Raw genomic sequence first — 25,666 nt, 5'->3', positions numbered from 1 at the left:
AATGGACATCTCAGAAATATAAAAGATTACTATAAGAGAATACCACAAAAAGCTATATGTCAACAAATTGGATAATCTAGAAAAACTGGATAAATTCTTAGAATCATATAACCTTCCAAAACTGAATCATGAAGAAATAAAGAATTTGAATAAACCAATCAACAGAAAGGAGATCAAAACAGTAATTAAAAACCTCTCCCAAAATAAGAGTCCAAGAGCAAAGAGCTTCCCTCATGAATTCTACCAAACACTCAAAGAAGATTTAATACCTATGCTTCTCAAACTCCTCCAAAAAATAGAAGAGGAATGAAAGTTTCCTCTCTCATCTTACAAAGCCAAAATTACCCTGATAGCAAAACAAGACAAGGACAACATAAAAAAAGAAAATTACAGGCCTATATCAGCGAAGAACATTGATGCAAAAATCCTCAACCAAATACTATTGAATCAAATACAACAAAACATTAAATAGATCATACACCATGAAGAAGTGGGATTTATTCCAGGGATGCACGTATGGCTCAACATCCACAAATCAATCAACGTGATACACCACATTATCAAAATGAAGAATAAAATCACATGATCATCTTAATAGATGCAGAGAAAGCATTTGACAAGATACAGCATCCGTTTATGATAAAGAAGGAAAGTACCTCCAAATAAGAAAGGCCATGTATGACAAACCCATAGCTAATATCACTCTCAATGGGGAAAAATTGAAAACTATTCCTCTAAGAACAAGAACCAGACAAGGATGCCCACTTCCACCACTCTTATTTAGCATAGTATTGGAAGTCCCTGTCAGAGCAATCAGGCAAGAGAAAGAAATAAAACGATCCAAATTGGAAAGGAAGATGTGAAACTGTCACTATTTGCAGATGACTTACTTTATATATAGAGCACCCTAAAGAATCAACCAAAAAACATTTAGAAATAATCAATGAATACAGTAAAGTTGAAGGATACAAAATCAACATACAAAAATCACTTGTGTTTGTATACACTAATAATGAAGTAGCAGAAAGAGAAATTAAGAATATAATCTCATTTACAATTGTAACAAAAATGATAAAATACCTAGGAATAAATTTAACCAAAGAGGTTAAAGACATGTACACTGAGAACTAAAAAACATTGTTGAAAGAGATAGAAGACACAAAGAAATGGAAAGATATTCTTTGGTCTTGGACTGGAAGAATTAACATAGTTAAAATGTCCATACATCCTAAATTAATATACAGATTCATTGCAATCTCTATCAAAGTTCCAACAACATTTTTCACAGAAATAGAACAAAGAACCTTACAATTTATGTGAATCAATAAAAGACTCTGAGTAGCAAAAGCAATCCTGAGAAAAAAAGAACAAAGCTGGAGGTATCTCATTCCCTGATTTCAAAATATACAACAAAGCTATAGTAACTAAAACAGCATGGTACTAGCACAAAAACAGGCACAGAGATCAATGAAACAGAATCAAGAGCACAGAAAGAAACCCACACATTATGGACAGCTAATTTTTGACAACAGAGCCAAGAATATACAATGGAGAAAGGAAAGTATCTTCAATAAATGGTGTTTGGTAAACTGGACAGCCACATGCAAAAGAATGAAAGTAGACCATTAACTTACACCATACACAAAAATTAAGTCAAATAGATTAAAGACTTGAATGTAAGACCAGAAACCATGAAACGCCTACAAGAAAATATAGGCAGTACACTCTTCAACATCAGTCTTAGCAGCATATTTTCAAGTACCATGTCTGACCGGGCAAGGGAAACAGTAGAAAAAATAAACAAATGGTAATACAGCAAACTAAAAAGCTTCTGCACAGCAAAGGAAACCATCAACAAAAAGAAAAGACAAGCTAACAATTGGGAGAAGATATTTACAAACTATATAACTGATAAGACGTTAATATCCAAACTATATAAAGAACTTACACAATCCAACAACCACAAAACTAACAACCTCATTTAAAAATGGGCAAAAGCTCTGAACAGACATTTCTACAAGGAAGCTATACAGATGGCCAAAAGGCACACGAAAAGATGTTCAACATCACTAATTATAAGGGAAATGCAAATCAAAACTACAATGAGATATCACCTCGTGCCCATCAGAATGGCTATAATTAACAAGACAAGTAATTACAAAGGTTTGAGAGGATGTAGAGAAAAGGAAACTCTCATACACTGGTAGTGGGAGGGCAATGTGGTGCAGCCACTATGGAAAACAGTCTGGAGATTCCTCCAAAAATTAGGAATAGAACTACCACAGGATCCAGCTATTCCACCGCTGAGTATTTATCCAAAAAACATGAAAACAGAAGTGAGTAAAGATATAGGCACCCTTATGTTCACTGCAGTGTTGTTCACAATAGACGAGACTTGGAAGCAACCTAGGTCTCTATCAGTGAGCAATGGATAAAGAAGATGTGGTACATAGACACAATGGAATACTACTCAGCCATAAAAAGTGATGAAATCTGGCCATTTGTGATGGACCTGAGGGTATTATGTTAAGCAAAATAAGTCAGAGAGAGAAAGTCAAATACTGTCTGATCTCACTCATAAAGAGAAGATAAAAACAACAACAACAAAAATGCATAGAGACAGAGTTTGGATTGGTGGTTACCAGAGGGGATGGGGAGGGAGGAGGGCAAAAAGGATGATTAGACACATACATATGGTGATGGATTGTAATTAGTCTTTTGGTGGTGAACATGATGTAATCTACACTGAAATCGAGATATGATGATGTATACCTGAAATTTATGTAATGTTACAACCCATTGTTACTGCAATAATAAAATACAAAGGATTTATAAAATTAAAGACAGTAATTTGGTGAATTTGGAATCATTCTTATAATGATACTGTATCATACACTTATTTTCTTTTAGGAAAATAATTTTTAGAAAACCAAAATTATAAATTTTAAGAAATTAAAATTGAATGTAAAAGTAACTATAAACTTATATTACCAGATTAACACAGGTAAGCAGTTGAGAAGAAATAAAAGGTTTTTTGCACGGGAGTACTTTTCCTATTAGGAACCTCTTTATAAGAACAATCACAAAATTCTCTAACATGTCCACATGATTTTTTGTTTTTATTGTTGAGGAAGATTGTCTCTGAGCTAACATTTGTGCCAGTCTTCCTCTATTTTTTATGTGGGACACCACAGCATGTCTTGATGAGTGCTGCAAGTCTGTGCCTGGGATCTGAACCTGCAAACCCCACATTGCCAAAGTGAAGCAATTAATCTTAACCACTATGCAACTTGGCCTGCCCCAGCAACATTTTATTTAAGTATACTCTTTGTAAAATATTATACAGTCATAAATTTCAATTATAAAGAGTATGAGGAAGAATGAAATATGTTAATATAAGTAGACCATACATTTATTTGCATAATAAAAGAAAAAATGTTTTCCATTTAAACATGTTACTAGTTCATAAGTTGTAGGTACTTAGAATAAATTCAATACACATATAGTACAATTTGTTTAATAGTGCTTGAATTAGCTTAGCTGATCTTTATGTTAGCTATTCCTAAGCAAGGTCAATTTAAAAGTAACTTGGACTCTCAATTCTTCAAAACAGGATAAATTTTTACTTTGAATTACCCACAAAAATAACATTCAATTTAGAAATTCAAAAAGAAAAGTTACTTACCCCATTCCCTTTGCATTTTGTAGTGGCATTGCAGTTATATCCCATTAAATGAACTCCTTTGCAGGTTTTATTTACACAATACTAAAATGAAACGTACAAAAAAACCCAAAAATGATTTCATAATCATTCACAAATTTGATATAATATGAGAAAATAATTAACCTTTTGTTATATATGCATAAGAAATGATCAAGTTGAGGGGTTTTTTTTCCATGTTACTCTTGATTCTGCTAGAAAGATTCTGGAATTCCAATATAAAAATTAATCATGATAAATTTAAGAAAAAAACCTCTAAGGGTGTTAGCCTTGACATGGTTTATCTAATGATGTCATATAATTTTTGTTTGACACTTACAATTGGGAATTGAATTGAGAATACTTATCGGGGAGATTTCTATATTATGTTGATGTTCTTTTATGAATAATTGGTTGGATAATTGTTAATGATTTTTCTCCTCAAAAATTGGAACATAATTCATTAATTTTGGGTTTCAAATATAAGTTAATATTTTGGATTATAAATCAGCATGAATCATTGTTACAATATTGATCAGAATAACCTGGCAAGAGAACTATTTTAACTTCATTTTTATCCGTTGTAAAATCCTTGTTATGTTAAACTGGGAAATTCCGTGGTAATTAATCATCTGGATATGTGCCTTTTTGCCTTATTTGCCTTTTTATATTTTATTAACTGCCCTCCTAGCTTGTATTCTTTTGTTTTCTTAAAAAATATTCGCATCATATATGATTAAATCATTTAACTATGAAGATATCAAATGAAAATGAAAATTAGCATTTTGGAATTATTTCCTCGAAATTAACACACAGTCAATAAGTAAATGATATCGCCTATGCCAGCCCACTATTACCCGTTCTCTTCAACATAATATTGGAAGTTCTAGCCAGAACAATTAGGCAAGAAAAATAAATAAAAGGTATAAAAATTGTACAGGTAGAAGTAAGATTATCTCTACTTGCAGATGACATGATCTCATTTGTAGAAAACTCAAAATACTCCAGACACAATAAAAGCCTGTTAGAACAAATCAATGAGTGCAGTAAGGTTGCAGGATAAAATATTAACACACAAAAATCAAATGTATTTCTTCTTTTTTGTGTGAGGAAGATTGTTTCTGAGCTAACATCTGTTGCCAATCATTCTCTTTTTGTCCAATGAAGATTGCTGCTGAGCTAACATCTGTGCCCATCTTCCTCTATTTTTGTGTGTGGGACACTGCCACAGCATGAGTTGGTGAGATGTGTCTACGTCTGCACCTGGAATCCAAACCTATGAAGCCACGGCTGCCAAAGCGGAGTGCACAACTCAATGGATATGCCAGCAGGCCAGCCCCTCAAATTCATTTCCTTTCAGTAACAATGAACATTCTAAAAAGGAAATTAAGGAAACAATTCCATTTACAATAGCATCAATTATTATTACCAAGCAAACTTAGCCAAGGAGACAAAAGATGTATACTTTGAAAACAACAACAAATACTAAAAAAAAAAAAAAAAAGGAAGATATAAATAAATAGAAAGATATCCTGTGTTCATAGACTGGAAGGCATAATATTATTAAAATGTCAATACTGCCCAAAGCAATCTACAGATTCAATGCAATCTCTATCAAAATTCTATTGATGCTTCTTTTACAGAAAAACAGAAAAATCCATCCTAAAATTTATATGGAATCTCAAGAGACTTCAAATAGCCAAACAATCTTTAAAAAGAACAGGACCCACACTTCCTGATTTCCAAACTTACTACAAAGTTACAGCAGTGAAAACAATGTAGTCTTGGCAAAAATTCAGACATATTGACCAACGGAATAGATTAGAAAGCCAGAAATACACTTTCACACATATGGTCAAATGATTTTCAATAAGGCCGTTTTCCTTTTAATGGGAAAAGACAGTCTTTTCAACAAATGGTGCTGGGAAAACTGTATATCCACATGCGAAAGAATCAAATTATACCCTTATCTTACACCACAGACAAAAATTAACTCAAAATGATCAAAGACCTAAACATAAAAGCTGAAACTATGAAACTCTTAGAAGACATAGAAATTTCATAACGTTAATTTAGAAACGATTTCTTGGATAGGCTACCAAAATCATAGACAACAACAACAAAATGTATACGCTGGACTTTATGAAAATTAAAAAGACCTTTTTTGTTTTGAGGAAGATTAACCCTGAACTAACTGCTGCCAATCCTCCTCTTTTTTCTGAGGAAGACTGGCCCTGAGCTAACATCCACGCCCATCTCCTCTACTTTTTGGGACGCCTGCCACAGGATAGTGTGCCAAGCAGTGTCATATACACACCCGGGATCCCAACCTGCGGACCCAGGGATGCTGAAGTGGAACATGTGAACTTAACTGCTGAGCCACTGGCCGGCCCCTAAAAAGACTTTTATATGTTAAAAGACACTATCAAGAGACTGAAAGGCAACCCACAAATGAAAGAAAATATTAACAAATCATATATGTGATAAGAGATTAATACCCAGAGTATATATAGAATTTCTAAAACTCAATAGCATCACACACTGATGTTCACTGAAAATGCGCAATGGATACGAATACACATTTCTCTAAAGATATACGGATGGCCAACGAGTATGTGAAAAATGTTCAACGTTATTAAGCATTCAGAAAATAAGAATTAAAAACACAATGAGATACCACCTTACACCTGTCAGGATAGCTGTTGACAAAACAAAGACAAAAGAAAAAAAAACCCAGAAAATAAGTGTTAGTGAGGATGTGGACAAATTGGAACTTTTGTAGATTACTGGTGGGAATGTAAAATGGTACAATCACTGTGAAAAACAGAATAGTTGGTCCTTCAAAAGTTAAACATATAATTACCATAGGATCCAGCAAATCCATGTTTAGGTATATACCCAAATAATTAAAGGCAGGGGCTTGAAGAGGTATTTGTACACCAATGTTCATAGCAAAAGGTCCATTGACAGATAAATGAATAAACAAAATGTGGGATATACATACTATGGAATATTGACCCAGCCTTTAAAAAAATGAAGTACTGATACATGCTGCAACATGGGTGAACCTTGAAAACAATATGCTAAGTGAAATAAAGCAGCCACAAAAGGACAAATATCCCATGACTCCACTAAATAAGGTACCTGGAGTAGTCAAATTCATAGAGTTACAAAGTAGACTAGTGGTCATTGAGGGGAGAGAGAAATGAGGAGTTATTGCTTAATGGATATAGAGTTTCAGTTTGTGAGGATGAAAAAGTTCCAGAGATGGACAGTGATGGTGGTTGCACAACAATGTGAATGTACTTAATGCCACTCAATCATACACTCTAAAACAGTAAATTGTAAATTTTACATTACGTATATTTTATCAAACATGAAAGTAAAAAAAATTGTACATGCCATGTGAAAATGATAAATTGTATAAATTAGACAAATGAATGTATAGGGAGATAGGAAATTAACACTAAGTTCATTGATTATTATTCTAACTGCCATTTCTCACTGGATTTTAGACATGATCTTAAGTTGTACATTGCTAATCAATATAAGAAAATGAGGACAGGAGACATCTCATCAAGATGGCAGCATAGGCAGACTCTGAAATCATCTCCTCCCATGAACACAACCATGTCACAACTATTTTTGGAAGAATTACTCTGGATAGAAAGCTGAAAACTGGATAAAAAGAACCCCCACAACAAGGGACAGTCCTGACTAAGGTGGAAGAGGCAGAAATTCTTTCTGGAGAGAAAAAAACTCACCTTCAGGAGAAGCAGAGTTTCTCAGATGGCCAGGTGGGAGCCACCCTAACGTACGCAGCCCTCTCTGGAGGAGCAAAGCCTTGAGCGGGGGCCTGATACTACTGTAAGCATCCTTCAGTCTCAGCACAACTGAGAGGAGGGTCTTACTACCTGGCTTTGCTGGCTATTAACTGCAGCAGGTAATACCCCCCAAAAAGCTATTGGAGAAAAGCCAAAAATACTGGGGTTTTAAAGGGCCCAGTCACAAATTCATCCCTCTCAGCAACCTAAAATCACCAGAAGAAGGCTGACAGTCCTTTGGTGAAAAGAGACTCACCTGGTAGGCTCTCAGTGCATCTTGGTGAGAGGAGAGACCTCTCCAGGGACTGAGAAATTGGTGATGGCCATTGTTGTGACCTAGTCGAGGCATGCTGACAGAGACCCCAGTAGATGCCAGTGAAGTTCTTCCTCTGGCTTGTTAGCCCAGGGTTATGCCACACCCACTATAATGCAGATTTAATCTAGTTCAGCCAGAGCAGGCAGCCTGTCCTAGGGACCAGCCCCACCCAAAAGCAAGCCCTCAGGCTATTCATCAACCTGCATCGACTGAGTGCCTTGGTTCTCTACAGGCAGGCAAGTGTGTCTGATTCTGGGGGGAAGGGCCTGTGTGAGGACCAGGTGAACTGTAGGGGGCAATGTTGGAGAGGTGGGGACCTCTGCAGTGGGGCATTGGGATACATTCAACAGGGTTGGGAAGTGTGCACAGACCAGCACTGGGTTGACAGTGTGTGTGGACCTGTGGGAGATGAGTCCTATCAGTGGCAGAAGAACTGTGCTTCACAAATAGTCATAAAAAAGATCAGCTCCCCCTTCCAAAGCCTGAAACCATTGAGTGCTTTCATGCCTAGGGCCAGCCCCACTCAGCTGCACTCCTAAGAGAACTGACAACAGCCTCATAGACCTGAGGCCTTAGCAACTGCAAGCCCCTGAGCCTAGCAACCAGCTACACTGGGTACCTACCCAATTAACAGGAAAATGGCAACAGAAGTATGCAGTTAGACCTTGTAGCAAGTGGGGCTGAGGCTCCCCAAACCAGTTTTACAAACAACGGGCAAGGGAGAGAAAGACTAGACTCCCTGGGCACCTGCATTAGCAGCAACCCTGTCATAGCAGAAGGACACAACTAGCCCTCAAAGGGTTCACTCCTGGATCATTTGGACTGGTGATGAGAGGGAAGCACACTGCTGGGCCTCAAAAGGTATCTATTACATAAGGCTACTTCTCCAAGATCAGAAGACACAGCCGACTCACCTAATACATAGTTATAAGCACAGAAGAGGAGGCATAATGAGGAGACAAAGGAATGCATTCCAAGCTAAGGAACAAGACAAAACCCTAGAAAAAGGACTAAATGAAAGAGAAATAAGCCACTTACCTGACAAAGAGTTCAAACAAAAACTCATAAGGATGCTGACAGATATAGGGAGAAGAATGGATGAACACAGTGAGCTCATCAACAAAGAACTGGAAAATATCAAGAAGAACAGATCATAAATGAACAATACAATATAGGAAATAAATAATTGACTTGAGGGACTCAATAGCAAAGTAGGTGATATAGAAGGGATCAGCGAGCTAGAAGAAAGACTAGAGGAAATCACCCAAGCTGAACAGATAAAAGAAAAAAAATAGAATGAGAACAGTCTAAGGGAACTCTGGGACAATATCAAGCACACTAACATTTGTATTATAGGTGTTGCAGAAGGAAAAGAGAGAGAGAAAGGGGCACAAAATCTATTTAAAGAAATCATAGCTGAAAGTTTTCCTAACCTAAGGAAGGAAACAGACATTCAAGTACAGGAAAGACAGAGAGCTCCAAACAAGATACAACCAAAGAGGCCCACACCAAGACATATTATAATCAAAATGTCCAAAATTAAAGAGAAAGAGAGAATCCTAAAAGCAGCAAGAGAAAGGCAACAAGTGACATACAAAAGAAAGCCCGTAAGGCTATCAGCAGACTTCTCAGCTGAGACTCTACAAATGAGAAGAGAATGGCATGACATATGCAAAGTGCTGAAAGGAAAAAATCTATAGCTAAGAATACTCTATCCAGCAAGGTTGTCATTCAGAAAGGAAGGAGAGATAAAGAGCTTCCCAGACAAGCAAAAATTAAAGGACTTTATCACCAAGAAACTAGTTCTAAAAGAAATGCTAAAGGGACTTATTTAAGTGGGAAAGCGATGACCACATATAGGGATAAAAAAATATCAAAAAAGACCCCCCTCCCAAAAAAACAGGCAATAAAATCACTGGTAAAGGTAAAAATATAGTAAATGTAGCAGATCAAACACCTGTGAAGACAACATGAAGGTTAAAAGAAAATGAACTAAAATTACTTATTTCAAAGAAAGAGGGTAATGGATAGACACACACAAAACAAGAGATTAGATATGATTTCTAAAACACAAAATGTGAGAGGAGGGAGTGAAAAAGTAGAGCTTTTAGAAAGAGGTCAAACTAAAGAGTCAATCAACTTAATATAGATTGCTATATATATAGAATATTATATAGGATCCTCATAGTAATCACAAACCAGAAACCTATAATAAGTAAGACAAAAGAAATCAAACATATTACTAAAGAAAGAATCAAACCACAAGAGAAGAGTGCAAAAGAAAAAGAAAGGAACAGACAAGAACTACTAAAACATCCAGAAAAAAAGTAACAAAATAGCAATAAATGCATTTTTATCAATAGCTACTCTAAAGGTCAATGGACTAAATGCTCCAATCAAAAGTCATAGGGTGGCCAATTGGATAAAAAAACAAGACCCATATATATGCTGCATACAAAAGACACACTTCAGACTTAAAGACACTCATAAACTGAAAGTGAAAGGATGGAAAAATATATTCCATGCAAATGGCAAAGAAAAGAAACCGGGGGTAGCAATACTTATATCAGACAAAATAGACTTTAAAACAAAAAATGTAATAAAAGACAAAGACAGCACTACATAATAATAAAGGGAACAATCCAACAAGAAAACATAACACTTGTAAATATCTAAGCACTCAACATAGAAGCACATAAATATATAAATCAATTATTAACGGACATAAAAGGAGAAACAGACAGTAACACAGTAAGAGTACGGGACTTTAACACTCCAATTACACCAATGGATAGATCATCCAAACAGAAGATCAATATGGAAACACTGGCCTTAAAGGACACATTTAACCAAATGCACTTTGAATATATATATAGAATATTCCATCCAAAAACCACAGAATACACATTCTTTTCAAATGCACATGGAACATTCTCCAGGATTGATCACATATTAGGCCACAAAACAAGTCTCAATAAATTTAAGAAGATTGAAATAATATCATGCATCTTTTCTGACCACAAAGGTATGAAATTAGAAATCAATTACAAGAAGAAAAGCCACAAAAATGTGGAGATTGAACAAAATGCTACTGAACAGTGATTGGGTCAATGATGAAATCAAAGCAGAAATAAAAAAATTCCTGGAGACAAATGAAAATGAAAACACAATATGTCAAAATCTGTGGGGATACAGCAAAAGTGGTTCTAAGAAGGAAGTTTATAGCAATTCAGGCCTACCTCAACAAAGAAGAAAAATCCCAAATAAACAATCTAACAGCACATCTAAAGGAACAGGACAAAGAAGAACAAACAAAGCCCCAAATCAGCAGAAGGAATAAAATACTAAATATCAGAGCAGAAATAAAGGAAATAGAGACTAAAAAACAATAGGAAAAATTAATGAAATCAAGAGATGGTTCTTTGAAAAGATAAACAAAGTTGACAAACCCTTAGCTGGACTCCCCAGGAAAATAAGAGAGAAGGCTCAAATAAATAAAATCAGAAATGAAAGAGGAGAAATTGCAATGGACACCTCAGAAATACAAAAGATAATGAGAGAACACTAGCAAAAGCCATATGCCAACAAATTGGATAATCTAGAAGAAATGGATAAATTCTTGGAAACATACTATCTTCCAAAACTGGACCAAGCAGAAGTAGAGAATTTGAAGAGACCAATTGCCAGTAAAGTGATCGAAACAGCAATCAAAAACTTCTCAAAAAATAAAAGTCCAGGACCAGATGGCTTCCCTGGTGAATTCTGCCAAACATTCAAAGAAGACTTAACACCTATCCTTCTCAAACTCTTCCAAAAAATTGAAGAGGAGGGGAGGCTTCCTAACTCATTCAACAAAGCCAACATTATTCTGATAAACAAAAAAAACCAGACAAGGACAACACAAAAAAAGAAAATTACAGGCCAATATCACTGATGAACACTGATGCAAAAATCTCCAACAAAATCCTAGCACATCGAAGAATACAACAATACATTCAAAAGATCATAGACCATGATTGGGTGGGATTCATTCCAGGGATGCAGGGATGGTTCAACATCCACAAGTCTATCAACATGATACACCACATTAACAAAATGAAGAATAAAAATCACATGATCATATCTATAGATGCAGAGAAAGCATTTGACAAGATACAGCATCCATTTATGATAAAAACTCTAAATAAAATGGGTATAGAAGGAAAATAACTCAACAGAATACAGGCCATATATGACAACCCACAGCAAATATTCTCAACGGAGAAAAACTGAAAGCTATCCCTCTAAGAACAGGAATCAGACAAAGATGTCCACTTTCACCACTCTTATTTATCATAGTATTGGAAGTTCTATTGAGATCAATCATGCAAGAAAAAGAAATAAAAGGGATCCAAATTGGAAAAGAAGTGAAACTGTCACTCTTTCTAGACCACATGATTTTATGTATAGAAAACTCTAACGAATCCACTAAAAAACTTTTAGAAATAATAAACGAATATATTCAAGTCGCAGGATATAAAACCAAGATACAAAAAAAGGTTGCATTTTCTATACATGAACCACAAAGTAGCAGAAAGAAAAATTAAGAATACACTCTCATTTAAAATTGCCACAAAAAATATAAAATACATAGGAATAAGCTAACCAAAGAGGTGAAAGATCTCTACACTAAAAATTATAAAACATTGTTGACAGAAATTAGAGAAGATGCAAAGAAATGGAAAGATATTCTGTGCTCTGGGACTGGAATAATTAACATCATTAAAATGTCCATACTTCCTAAAGCAATCTATAGATTTGATGCAATCTCTATCAAATTGCAAAAAAAATTTTCACAGAAATAGAACAAAGAAGCCTAAAATTTATATGGAAAAACACAAGACCCTGAATAGCCAAAGGATTTCTGAGAAAAAAGAACAAAGCCAGAGGTAGCACATTCCCTGATTTCAAAATATATTACAAAGCCATAGTAAACAAAACAGCATGGTACTGGCACAAAAACAGACACACAGATCAATGGAACAGACTCGAGAGCCCAGAAATAAACCCACACTTTTAGGAACAGCTAATATTTGACAAGGGAACCAAGAGCATATGACAGAGAAAGGAGAGTCTCTTCAATAAATGGTGTTGGGAAAACAAGACAGCCACATGCAAAAGGATGACAGTAGACCATTATCTTAACACCATGCACAGAAATCAACTCAAAGTGGATTAAAGACTTGAATGTAAGATCTGAAACCATGAAACTTCTATGAGAAAACATAGACAGTATGCTGTTTAACATTGGTCTTAGCAGCATATTTTCAAGTACCATGTCTGACCAGGCAAGGGAAACAAAAGAAAAAATGAACAAATGGGGCAACATCAAACAAAACAGCTTCTGCACAGCAAAGGAAACCATCAAGAAAATGAAAAGACATCCTAACAATTGGGAGAAAATATTTGCAAACCATATAGCAGATAAGGGGTTAATATCCAAAATGTACAAAAATCTCATACATCTCTACAACAAAAAAACAACCTAATTAAAAAATGGGCAAAAGATCTGAACAGGGATTTTACCAAAGAAGATATATGGATGGCCAACAGGCATATGAAAAGATGTTCAACATCATTAGCTCTCAGGGAAATGCAAATCAAAACTAGAATGAGGTATCACCTCACTCCAGTCAGAATGGCTATGATTAATAAGACAGGAACCAACAAGAGTTGGAGACTATGTGCACAGAAGGGAATTGTTGTACACTGCTGGTGAGAGTGCAAACTGGTGTAGTCACTATGGAAAGCAGTATGGAGTATCCTCAGAAAATTAAGAATAGATCTACCATATAATCCAACCTTCCACTCCTGGGTATTTATCCAAAGAACCTGAAAACACAAATGCCTAAAGATACATGCACCCCTATGTTCATTGAAGTATTATTCACAATAGCAAAGACTTGAAAGCAACCTAGGTGCCCATGAAGTGAATGGATAAAGAAGATGTGGTATATATACATAACAGAATACTACTCAACCATAAGAAATGCTGAAATCCAGCCATTTGTGAAAACATGGATGGACCTTGAGGGTATTATGCTAAGTGAAATAAGTCATGGGAGAAAGTCAAATACTGTATGATCTCACTCATAAGTAGAAGATAAAAACAACGACAAACAAACACATGGCAACACAGATTGGTTTGGCAGTTACCTTAAGGGAAGTGGGGAGGGGAGAGGGTAAAAGGGGTGATCAGGCTCAGATGTGTATTGATGGACGATAAGTAGTTTTTGGGTGGTGAACACGATGCAATCTACACAGCATTCCAAATATATTACGATGTACATCTGAAAACTATATCATGTTATAATCCAATGTTACTGCAATAAAAAAATTTTTTTAATGGAAAAATGAAAAAAAATTAAAAACAAAATGAGAACAAATAATGTATCATAAATAATTTTGGAAACATAAAAAACATACCATATATGACACTTTAATGACACCACCAACTTCTCATTAATATTGTATAGAAATGTTCTCAATATTTGTGATATTTTATTGTCATATTCTGAGTAGCACAAGAATTTTCCATATACAGACACAAGAGACAACAAAGGCATTTCAATAATACCTTAACTTTATATTACACTGTATACAAATATTGTAATTGAACATGCTAGACTTCATATCCTGGATTCCTGCAATCCACTTTGGAAGGCTAGTTGGATAAGAAATACTTCTATTAAAAAATAAGAATCTCAATTTTTTAAAAAAGAAATCAGTATCTTCCACATCCTGTGATAAAGCCACTCTTCGTTGCATTTCAGCACACTGCCCTTATATTGCTGGCTCACTATGTGTGTCAAGCAGAGTTATGGAAGAATACTTTTAATCAAATAATACACCACAAATGATGTACAATAACTAGTAGTTTTACAAAGAAATTTGTTCACACAGAGTTATGATTTTTATGCATTTTTAAGAGGAAAATATGAATCAAAAATATTGATAGTCTGAAAATATTTTCCTTAAATGATCAATGCTATTATTTGTATGGGAGAAATTGTAGTCATTTAACAACAAAGAAAATAAGCAATAGCCATTTGAGAAGTGAAAAATAATACTTTAACCAAAATATCAATATATTTCACACATCCAAATATAATTTTCCTGCAATAATATAACACACATTGTTACCACTGTAACATTTCTCATCCAGCTTGGTTAAAAATGAGACCCAGTCATCAGTGGAATCTCGGAATAACAGAGGTGCTGAGCACTTTTAAGTCTCCTAGATTGTTATGATGAAAGTCTCTGGCAATTTTGAACAATTTTCCAAAATTCTCCAAAATTTAATCACTTGTGCTTCCAAATTGCTATCAGGCTACATTAGATAACATGGACTAAGGGAAAATTTACTATCTTCAGAAACTCTAGTTTTTCTTATTAATCTAGATAACTCAAATGCCACCAGTGAACTCCCACATATTGGTTTTTAGATGATTTGGATAAAATAGAACTATAATTCCAAAGAAAACATTGCATGGTCATATCAATAGACATAGAAAAAGCATCTGATAAAATTCAACACCTATTCACGATAAAAAACAAACAAACAAACAAACAACTCAGCAAACAAGGAATAGAAAACAACTTCCTTAAGTGGCTAAGGATCATCTTCAAAACATACAGTTAACATAATATTTGATGGTGGATGACTGAATGCTTTCCCCTAAGATCAGGAAGATGGCAAGGGTGTCCATTCTCACAACTCTTATTCAACATAAGATGTGAAATTCTAGCCAGTTCAATAAGGAAAGGAAAACAAATAAAAAACATATAGACTATAAAGAAAAAAATATGATATGATTGTAAGCATCCAAAATCCTAAGAAATCTACAAAAAAGCTCTAGAACTAATAAAAGTTCAGCAAGCTTTCAGACACAAGTTCAACTCATAAAAATCACCTTTCTGTATACTAACAACAAACATGTGAAAAGGTGAAAATAAAAACACAACACCGTTATACCTACTCCAAAGTGAATAAAATGCTTAGATATAAATCTAACAAAAGATGTATGGGATCTATATCCTGAAAATTATAAAATGCTCATAAAAAATCAACGACTACCTAAATAATTGAAGAAGCTTACCATATCCAAGGATTGGAAGATTCAATATAGTAAAGATATCAGTTCTTTCCAAATTGAACTATACTTTTAACATAATCCTTATTAAAATTCCAGAAAAGTCTTTTTGTAGTCATACACAAGTTTACTCTAAAATTTATATAAAAAGATACCTAGAATAGCTAAAACAATTTTGAAAAAGGAAAATTCAATGGGAAGAATCACTCTGCCTGTTATTAAGGGTTACTACATTGTGAAGTAATCAAGAGAATATGGTATCAGTGGATGGATAGACATTAAATCTATTTAACAGAGTAGACGATCTAAAAATATGCCCACAAAAACATACCTAATTTATTTTTGACAAAGGTACAAAAAAAGGAACCTCAACTTAAGCCTCACACCTTATAAAAGAGTTAACTTAAAATGGAATAAAGACTTAAATGTAAAACACAATATTATACATTTTTAGAAAAAAAAATTAAAACATGGGATAATATCTCCATGACTCAGGGCTACATGAAGAGTTATTAAACTTGACACCAAAAGTATGATCTATAAAAGGAAAAGATGCTGTACTGGACACTAGAAAAATTTAAGAGCTTTTGCTCTGTGAAACTCTGTGAAGAAGATGAAAACACAAGCTACAGAATAGGAGAAAACTATTTGCAAACTTGAGTGTAGGATATATAAAAATTAAAAGTCAGCATTGAATAAAAGGCAATCCTATTAGAAAATTTGCAAAAGATGTGAGTAAACATTTCACTGAGGAGGATATATTGATAGTATACAAGCACTTGAAAAGATTTTGAATATAATTAGCCATTAGACAAATGCAAATTAAAAGCACCATATCAGTACATACATATCAAAATAGCAGAAAGCAAAAATAGTGATAGCACCAAATACTGGTGAGGATATGGAGAAACTTGATCCCTCCCCTGTTGCTGGTAGAAATGTAAAATGGTACAGCCATTCTGGAAAGATTATAGCGGTTTATTACAAAACTAAATGTACTTATCATGTGAAGCACAAATTGTACTCTTAGGCATTTGTGTTAGGGAAATGAAACAACATGCATTTATTATCTCAGTTTCAGTGAGCCAGGAATTCTGGTCATAGCATAGGTTGGTCATTTGCTTCAGGATTCTCAAAAGGTTGCTATTAGAGTGTCAGCCAGTTTCAGCTGAAGGTGAAATCAGGCAGATCTCCTTCCAAACTTGTCACGTGGTTGTTGTTGGGTTGTTGGGTTAATGTCCTCACTTTCAAGGGCTGTTGGCTGGAAGCTATACTGAGTTCCTTCCCTTGTATTTCTCTCTTACATGACAGTTTGTTTCATCAAAGCAAGCAATCCAAAAATGTGAAAGGGTGAGAGAGAGTGCAAGGAAATGGGAAGATACCATCTTTTATAACCTGATGTCAGAGGTGACATTCTGTCACTTTTGCCCTACTCTACTTTTGAGAAGCAAGTCACTAGATCCATCCCTCCCAGAACAGCATGTAGGAGGATGTATTTTTAGAGGGGAGTGAATAAGAAAAGGTGAGATCATTGAGGTATATTTTAAAAGCAGATTATCACAGTCCATCCTCTGTCTTCTAATGTTATGTATGCAAACTACATTCATCCTCAAGGTCTTCAAGTCTCATCCAATTATAACATCTGTTCAAAGCCTATTGCTTCATATAAGTTACCTCCAGCTGTGAATTAGGCCCCTGGATCTATTTCTTTGAGTACAGTTCCTTCATCTGTAGGTCTGTGAAACTGGCAAATTAAGTTATCTGTCCCCAACATCACCAAAATACAATAGTAGGACAGGCATAGACATTCCTATTCAAAATGGCAGGAAGATGGCACATAAAAGGAATCATTGGTCCATAGCAATTCTGAAATCCAGCAGGACAAACTTTGGGAGTTCCTTGGTTAGGTTTTGAGGCATGTGAATAATCATTCTTGGCTCTTGATTCTGCCCTTTCAGCTCTTGTTTTATCCTCAGTATTTTTTCCTTCTTTACAAAAGGTAGCATGTGTTAACAGCTGAGCAATTGCTTCAACCTGCTTCCTCCCAGGAGAATTTGGGGAGTTCGATAGCCTCTTTACACTTTATATTCTTTGTCTCTGTCATCCTTGCTGGTAGGGTGTCTGCTGATATTTCTCAAAAACTGTGTGGACCTCCTATGAATCTCTTCGGAGTTCATTCCATTATACAAAAGACACATTTACAAATCTCTTCAAAATAAGCTTTTCTCTACTTTGGACTTTTGCTGGGATGGCTGAAAGACAAAGCCCTAAAGCTTTTTAGAGGCTTCATTTTTTAATTTTTTCTTTAGGGGATCTGTGATGCATGCCCTTAATCTCTAAGGGGAACATTTGCATAACTGAATAACACTGTGATCCTTTGATGTTTTTGAGCCCTTAGTTAACATTTGTGCAGTTTCACTCCTGGCTTTATCTGTACACATTTTCCTGACTTTTCTTGAATCCATTTCTTAATTTTTTAGCATCTTTTTCTGTGTGATGAAGCTGAGAATTTTCAAAATTATCAGGTTATGGCTACTTTTTGTTTAAGAGTTCTCTCTTTTTAAATCTAATCTTATAAGTGACATCCCATAACTCTTGCCATATTCTATTCATTACAAGAAAGTCACTTTATCCAGCCCACTCACAAAGGAAGGGGATTACACAAGGAAGTGAATACCAGGAAGTGGGAACATTGAAACCATTTTAGAACCTGCCAACCACCACAAGAAAGTTTCCCAAGGGAATAGAATTGCAGATCCCAGGTATATGAATCGGCTAATTGATTCACCATTTCAAGGTTCTGTTTTATTTCTAATTCAGCAAGTAAGTGCTGAGTGCCATTTACATGCAAAACATCTGATCTCAGATGCCTTATATTTTCTTAAATGTGTGCACTCATACTTCCAGATCAACTAACTCAACCCCTGAACCATTTTTGTTCTCCCATTATTTTAGGGCTACATGAGTATAAATGCTCATATGTATGCAAATATGCATACATACACAGGCTTGTTCATCACTGCTTTCTTAGTACAGATTTCATGTATGGTTCTTACAAACTTCTCACACTTATATTTTGATTATATACATAAGCAGATGACTTAAGAAATATAAAGGCTCAATTATGTTTCTTTGTCAAGCAGGGAAAATTGAAAAGTCAAAACTAGAATTTTATGATTTAAAGCTGTTGGAATTCAAAAATCTAAAAAAATCACCTGTCAGTGCTTAAAACGCATACATATCTTCTCACACAAGAACTGATAACAGGTTAATCCAAAAAGCAATGCTATTGGATAAGTGAGGCTTAGTTTAATTAACTTTCAACATTGTAAGGCAAATAAGTGGCAGCACCAGGCTCAAATCCATTCAGTACAATTGTGATAGTCATCATGGAATATGATATCTAATAATTACATAATTTAATACAGCTAAATATAAATGAAAGTTTTGTTACCATTTGTGCACCACACACAGTGCCATCAGCCACATAGACATAATCTCTTCCATCTGATCTCACTGAAGACCCAGTAGCTACGGATATGCATACATGCCCTGGTATATATGAATAAACTGCAGACTGAACAGCACTTTTATATGTATTCTTATCTGGCCAAACACAAGCTAATTTTCCACAGAGAACATCCCTGGAAATGGAAAGCAGAAAATCCCTTATCATCTTGTGTTTCAATGATAGCAAGTTTCAAATAATTATTATATTACATGGGTGGTAACATGAATGTTCAATTGATGGTATAAAACCAGAATAAATGCCAAAATAACACTATTTTATAGTTTTGCAGCAACTGAATGCAATTTAATTAATTGGCACTATAGCAGAATTGAAAACTATACACTGAACTCAAATGTCCAGACATGACTTCATTTCCTATTCCAGAACTCAGCTTTGTTGTCTAGTCTCCAGTTGTCTTAGAAGACTCATCATATTTTATCACATTCTTTGGGAAAATTCACCACCTGCTCCCACTTTGGTATAGCTTAGCCAGTCTGATCATTCATTACCCAACATTTTCTGACAGTAGCTGATTGCATTTATTTACTCTTGGTGCATCTTTTGAGCCCCTTCTGATTATGCCCATTGTCCCTGCCATGGTCTCTAGTCAGTACACCTCTGTAGTGTATTTTGGCATTTGGCAAAATGACTCTTTTATTTTGATCCCAAGATTCTTCCAATAAGCTAATACTTCCAGAGATTAGGGAACTTTTAGATCCCCCTTATGCCACAAGTATAACAAAGATTATCCCATAAACAGTTTGTTTAGCCGTTTATAATCTATCATTGGGTAGAATATCAGCTTTTCTCTAAAAGGCTTACAATATTCTTAAACAATGACCTGGAAAATAATCTATGTCACCTCTTTCTCTTGGAATCACTCAAATCTATCAACTCTAATCCTCAATAGAAACAACCATTCTTAGCTATTGAGTATATGTCTGTTTAGCATGTCATTACTATTTCTCCAAAAGTCTCCCCTTAGGAAATTTCATCTACTTATCCTAGAAGACCATTTTTGGCTCTTTTAATATCACAGGGATTAGCTTGATGGCATCAAGAAGTGAACAGTGAAATGAGGTTTGGAGCCAAAACCTAAATCTCTTTCCAAGTTTTCTCCCCTCCAGTCTATTTTTTCTAGTTTCTCAGATCTAGATGTTTCTTTCGACTGTGGCTCCACTCTCTTTCTATAGAATATATCTTAAAACAGCTTTGCATGGTAAGTGTCTTTCCAATCTGGCTACGGAGTACAAACTCTTCCTCCAAAGTCTGTTCTCTCAAAATTTTCACATGTGGCTGAATTCTTAGAAGTGATTTTTCTTTTCTGAAAAGGGACCACAGTCTGCTTACAGCAAATGAATTGTGCTATAGAATTCTAGTCTCATCTAGTGATTTTATTTCAAGAAAATTCATGTACTCTTATTATCTCAGATGAAGTTCAGATAAGTCACAGTTGCTGACTTTCATGGTTCCTTCCACTTTTCCTTTTCCTTCTCCCGTGGATAATCTTAGACCAAGGGCAGCAGACGTGCCTCTGGCCATCAGGGAGAGAGATTAAGTGTGGCTGGTTTACCACTGTCTCCTGCCTTTGTTGGCATCCCCTTAGCATAACTCAGTCTGCCTGATCACTGGTGCTCTATATTGGGTCTAACAAGGTGTAGCAGATTATACTTTGTCTTTTAATGATTATAAAGTTCTCCTCATGAGATCTCCCCTCAAATGCATTCACTTTGTGATTTTAGACCTATTTCAATCCATTAGTCTTCCCGTGTTGAGGTATGTGGAAAATTCTGCATCCTTTACATGTCATACTTAATCCATAATAAACTCATGTGTAAAGGCATGTGGTGGAGGATACTGTCTTAATCCTACCCAACACCTTCTTCAGCCATTTATAATCTCCATAAAGGATCCAAGTGTTTTTTAACTTTGCTGAGAGTGGTGATTACCCAAGGATTTTGCAATTTTTTCTGACTATGTCTCAGAAATTAAAGAAAGTCCTGCATCTCTCTGGATCACTTGACCTTATCTGGGTGTTTTCACATTCTCTTCCCACTCCCTTGGTTCTTGAATTTGGCTCTGTTACAATTTTTTAAACCACTTTAGGGTATAATCAACAACTGAAAAGCTGTTCATATTTAATGTATACAACTTGCTGAATGTGGGGATAAGTACACACTGGTGAAACCATCAACATCATCAAGGACATAAACATATCCATCACTTCTCAAACTTTCCTCCTGCCCCTTGTATTGTTATCATCATCATCATCATCATTGTTATTATTATTATTGCGGTAAGAACACAACACAAGATCTACCCTCTTAGCAAATTTTAAGTATACAACACCGTATTTTTAGCTATAGAACTAGGTTGTATACCAGATCTCCAGAACTTACTTATCTGCTACTATTTTTTTCCACATTTATTGAAATATAATTGACAAATAAAATTGTAAGATATTTAAAATATAAAATGATGATTTGATATACATATATATTGTGAAAGAATCTCCCCATCAAGTTAACACATTCATCATTTCACATATTTATCTTTTTCTGTTTGTGAAAACATTTAAGTTCTACTCTTTTAGTAAATTTCAGTTATACAATACAGTGTTATCAAGTATAGTCACCATATTATACATTAGATCTTCAGACCTTATGTATCTCATAACTAAAAGTTTGTATCCTTTTACCAACCTCTCCACATTTCCCACTGGCAACCACTTTTCTACTCTCCATTTCTATGAGTTTGACTTTTTATTTTTTTGCTTTAGATTCCACATATAAGTGATACATTTCAGTATTTTTCTTTTTCTGTCTAGCTTATTTCATTCAGCACGCTGTCCCCCAGGTTCATCGTGTTGTCAGAAATGACAGAACTGCCTTCTTTTTTAAAGCTGAATAATATTCCGTTACATATATGCCACATTTTCTTGATCCATTCATTCGCTGATAGACACTTAGATTGTTTCCATACCTTGGCTATTATGAATAATGCTGCAATCTCTTCAAGATACTGATTTTATTTCCCTTGGATATATAGCTAGAAATAGGATTGGTGGATCATATGGTAGTTCTATTTTTAACTTCCTGATGAAACTCCATATTGTTATCTATAGCAGCTGTGCCAGTTTATACTCCCACAAAGAGTGTACAATGGTTCTCTTTCCTCCACATCCTCACCAGACTTTGATATCTATTGTCTTTTTGATAATAGCTATCTTAACAGGTGAGGTAATAGCTCGTTTTGGTTTTGATTTGCATTTCCGTGATGATTAGTAATGTTGCACATCTTTTCACATACTTGTTGGCCATTTGCATATCTTCTTTAGGAAAATGTTTATTCAGGTCCCTTGTCCATTTTTAAAAGGTTATTTGTTTGCTATTGAGTTGTAAGACTCCACTGTGTATTTTGGATGTTAACCCCTTATCAAATCCATGGTTTGCAAATATTTTCTCCCATTCCACAGGTTGCCTTTTCAGTTTGTGGATGGTTTCCTTTGCTGAGCAGAAGCTTTTTAGTTTGTTGTATTCCTATGTGTCTGTTTTTTTCCTTTGCTTTTTGTGCCAACCCCCAAAATCATTTCCAAGACCAATGTCAAGGAGTTTATTCCCTATATTTTCTCCTAGGGGTTTTACACTTTCATTTCTTACATTCAAGTCACTTTTCCATTTTGAGTTTATATGTATATGGTATAAAATAGAGGCCACGTTTTAATTTTTTCCAGTAGCAATCCAGTTTCCTTGACACCATTTATTGAGGAGACTATCCTTTCCCCATTGGATAACGCTAGCTCTTTGTCAAAAATTAATTCACCATGTATGCATGGGTTTGTTTCTAGATAGTCTATTCTATTCCATTGATATGTTTCTGTTTTTATGCCAATATTATACTCTTTTGGTTAGTACAGTTTTGTGATATAGTTTGAAATCAGGAAGTGTGATGTCTCCAGCTTGTTCTTCTTTCTCAGTATTGCTTTGGCTATTCTGGGTCTTTTATGGCTCCATACAATTTTAGAATAGTTTTTCTATTTCTGTGAAAAATGCCATTGGAATTTTGATAGGGATTGCATTGAATCTGTATATAGCTTTGTATAGTATGAACATTTTAACAATATTAATTCTTCAAATCCATTAGCAGAGAATATTTTTACATTTATTTGTGTTTTTCTTCAATATCTTTTATCAATATCTTATAGTTTTCAGTGTATACATCTTTCACTTCCTTGGTTAAATTTATTCCCAAGTATTTTATTCTTTTTGATGTTATTATTTTTTTATTGTCTGTCTTTTATTTTTTTTTAATTTTTCGGATGTGCATCATATTTCGAATTCTGTGTACATTACATCATGTTCACCACCCGAAAACTAATTATAGTCCATCCCCTCACATGTAAACCTAATCACCCTTTTTGCACTCCCCCCTCCCCCCTTCCCCAATGGTAACCACCAATCCAATCTCCAATGCTATGTGCGGTTTTTTTTTGGTCGTTTTTATCTTCTACTTATGAGTGAGATCATATGGTATTTGACTTCCTCCCTCTGACTTATTTCACTCAGCATAATACCCTCAAGGTCCATCCATGTTGTCACAAATGGCTGGATTTCGTCTTTTCTTATGGCTGAGTAGTAGTTCATCATGTATAAATACCAGATCTTCTTTATCCATTCATCCCTTGATGGGCAGCTAGGTTGTTTCCATGTCTTGGCTATTGTGTATAATGCTGCAATGAACATAGGGGTGTAAGTATCTTTATGCCTTTTGTTTTCAAGTTCTTTGGACAAATACACAGCAGTGGAATAGTGGGATCATATGGTAGATCTAGCCTTAATTTTCTGAGGATACTCCATACTGCTTTCCATAGTGGCTGCACCAGTTTGCACTGCCACCAGCAGTGAACAAGGGTTCCCTTCTCTCCACATCCTCTCCAACATTTGCTGTTTCCTGTCTTGTTAATTATAGCCATTCTGACTGGAGTGAGGTGATACTTCATTGTAGTTTTGATTTGCATTTCCCTGAGAGCTAATGATGTTGAGCATCTTTTCATATGCCTGTTGGCCATCTGTATATCTTCTTTGGAGAAATCTCTGTTCAGATCTTTTGCCCATTTTCTAGTTGGATTGTTGGTTTTTTTGTTGTTGAGCTGTTAGTTCTTTGTATATTTTGGATATTAACCCTTTATCTGATATATGATTTGCAAATATCTTCTCCCAATTGTTAGGATGTCTTTTCATTTTGTTGATGGTTTCCTTTGCTGTGCAGAAGCTTTTTAGTTTGATGTAGCCCCATTTGTTCATTTTTCCTTTTGTTTCCCTTGCCTGGTCAGACAAGAGACTTGAAAATATGCTGCTCAGACCGATGTCATAGAGCATACTGCCTGTGTTTTCTTCTAGAAGTCTCATGGTTTCGGGTCTTACATTCAAGTCTTTAGTCCATTTTGAGTTGATTTTTGTGCATGGTGTAAGGGAATGGTCTACTTTCATTCTTTTGCATGTGCCTGTCTGGTTTTCCCAGCACCATTTATTGAAGAGACTCTCCTTTCTCCATCGTATACTCTTGGCTCCCTTGTCAAATATTAGCTGTCCATATACTTGTGGGTTTACTTCTGGGTTCTCAATTCTGTTCCATTGATCTGTGTGTCTGTTTTTCTGCCAGTACCATGCTGTTTTGGTTACTATGGCTTTGTACTATAATTTGAAATCAGGGAGTGTGATACCTCCAGCTTTGTTCTTTTTTCTCAGGAATCCCTGGCCTATTTGGGGTCTTTTGTTGTTCCATATAAATTTTAGGATTCTTTGGTCTATTTCTGTAAAAAATGTTGTTGGAACTTTGATAGAGATTGCATTGAATCTATAGATTGCTTTAGGAAGTATGGACATTCTAACGATGTTAACTCTTCCAATCCAAGAACACGGAATATCTTTCCATTTCTTTCAACAATGTTTTATAGTTTTTGGTGTACAGATCTTTCACCTCTTTGGTTAAGTTTATTCCTAGGTATTTTTTTCTTTTTGTTGCAATTGTAAACGGGATTGTATTCTTAATTTCTCTTTCTGCTACTTCGTTGTTAGTGTATAGAAACGCAACCGATTTTTGTACATTGATTTTGTATCCTGCAACTTGACTGTATTCGTTTATTATTTCTAAAAGTCTTTTAGTGGACTCTTTAGGGTTTTC

The 25,666-nt window shown here is 35.1% G+C and overlaps 1 protein-coding gene across 1 annotated transcript in view; it reads right to left on the bottom strand.

Annotated features, from left to right (window-relative positions):
* The window catches only part of LOC106832509 (disintegrin and metalloproteinase domain-containing protein 18-like), a 187,463-nt gene that overhangs the window by 86,474 nt on the left and 75,323 nt on the right, over positions 1-25,666 (bottom strand). Inside the window, exons 15-16 of the mRNA XM_070499714.1 lie at positions 19,427-19,616; positions 3,686-3,766 (exon numbers count right to left, since the gene is read on the bottom strand). Of these exons, the coding sequence (XP_070355815.1) occupies positions 3,686-3,766; positions 19,427-19,616 (271 nt within the window). The remainder of the gene's footprint in view (positions 1-3,685; positions 3,767-19,426; positions 19,617-25,666) is intronic.

Source organism: Equus asinus, chromosome 27 (assembly GCF_041296235.1).
Source record: "Equus asinus isolate D_3611 breed Donkey chromosome 27, EquAss-T2T_v2, whole genome shotgun sequence".
Taxonomy (NCBI): domain Eukaryota; kingdom Metazoa; phylum Chordata; class Mammalia; order Perissodactyla; family Equidae; genus Equus; species Equus asinus.
The sequence above is the reverse complement of the archived record's forward strand: the minus strand, read 5'-3'. Positions and strand labels throughout refer to the sequence as shown.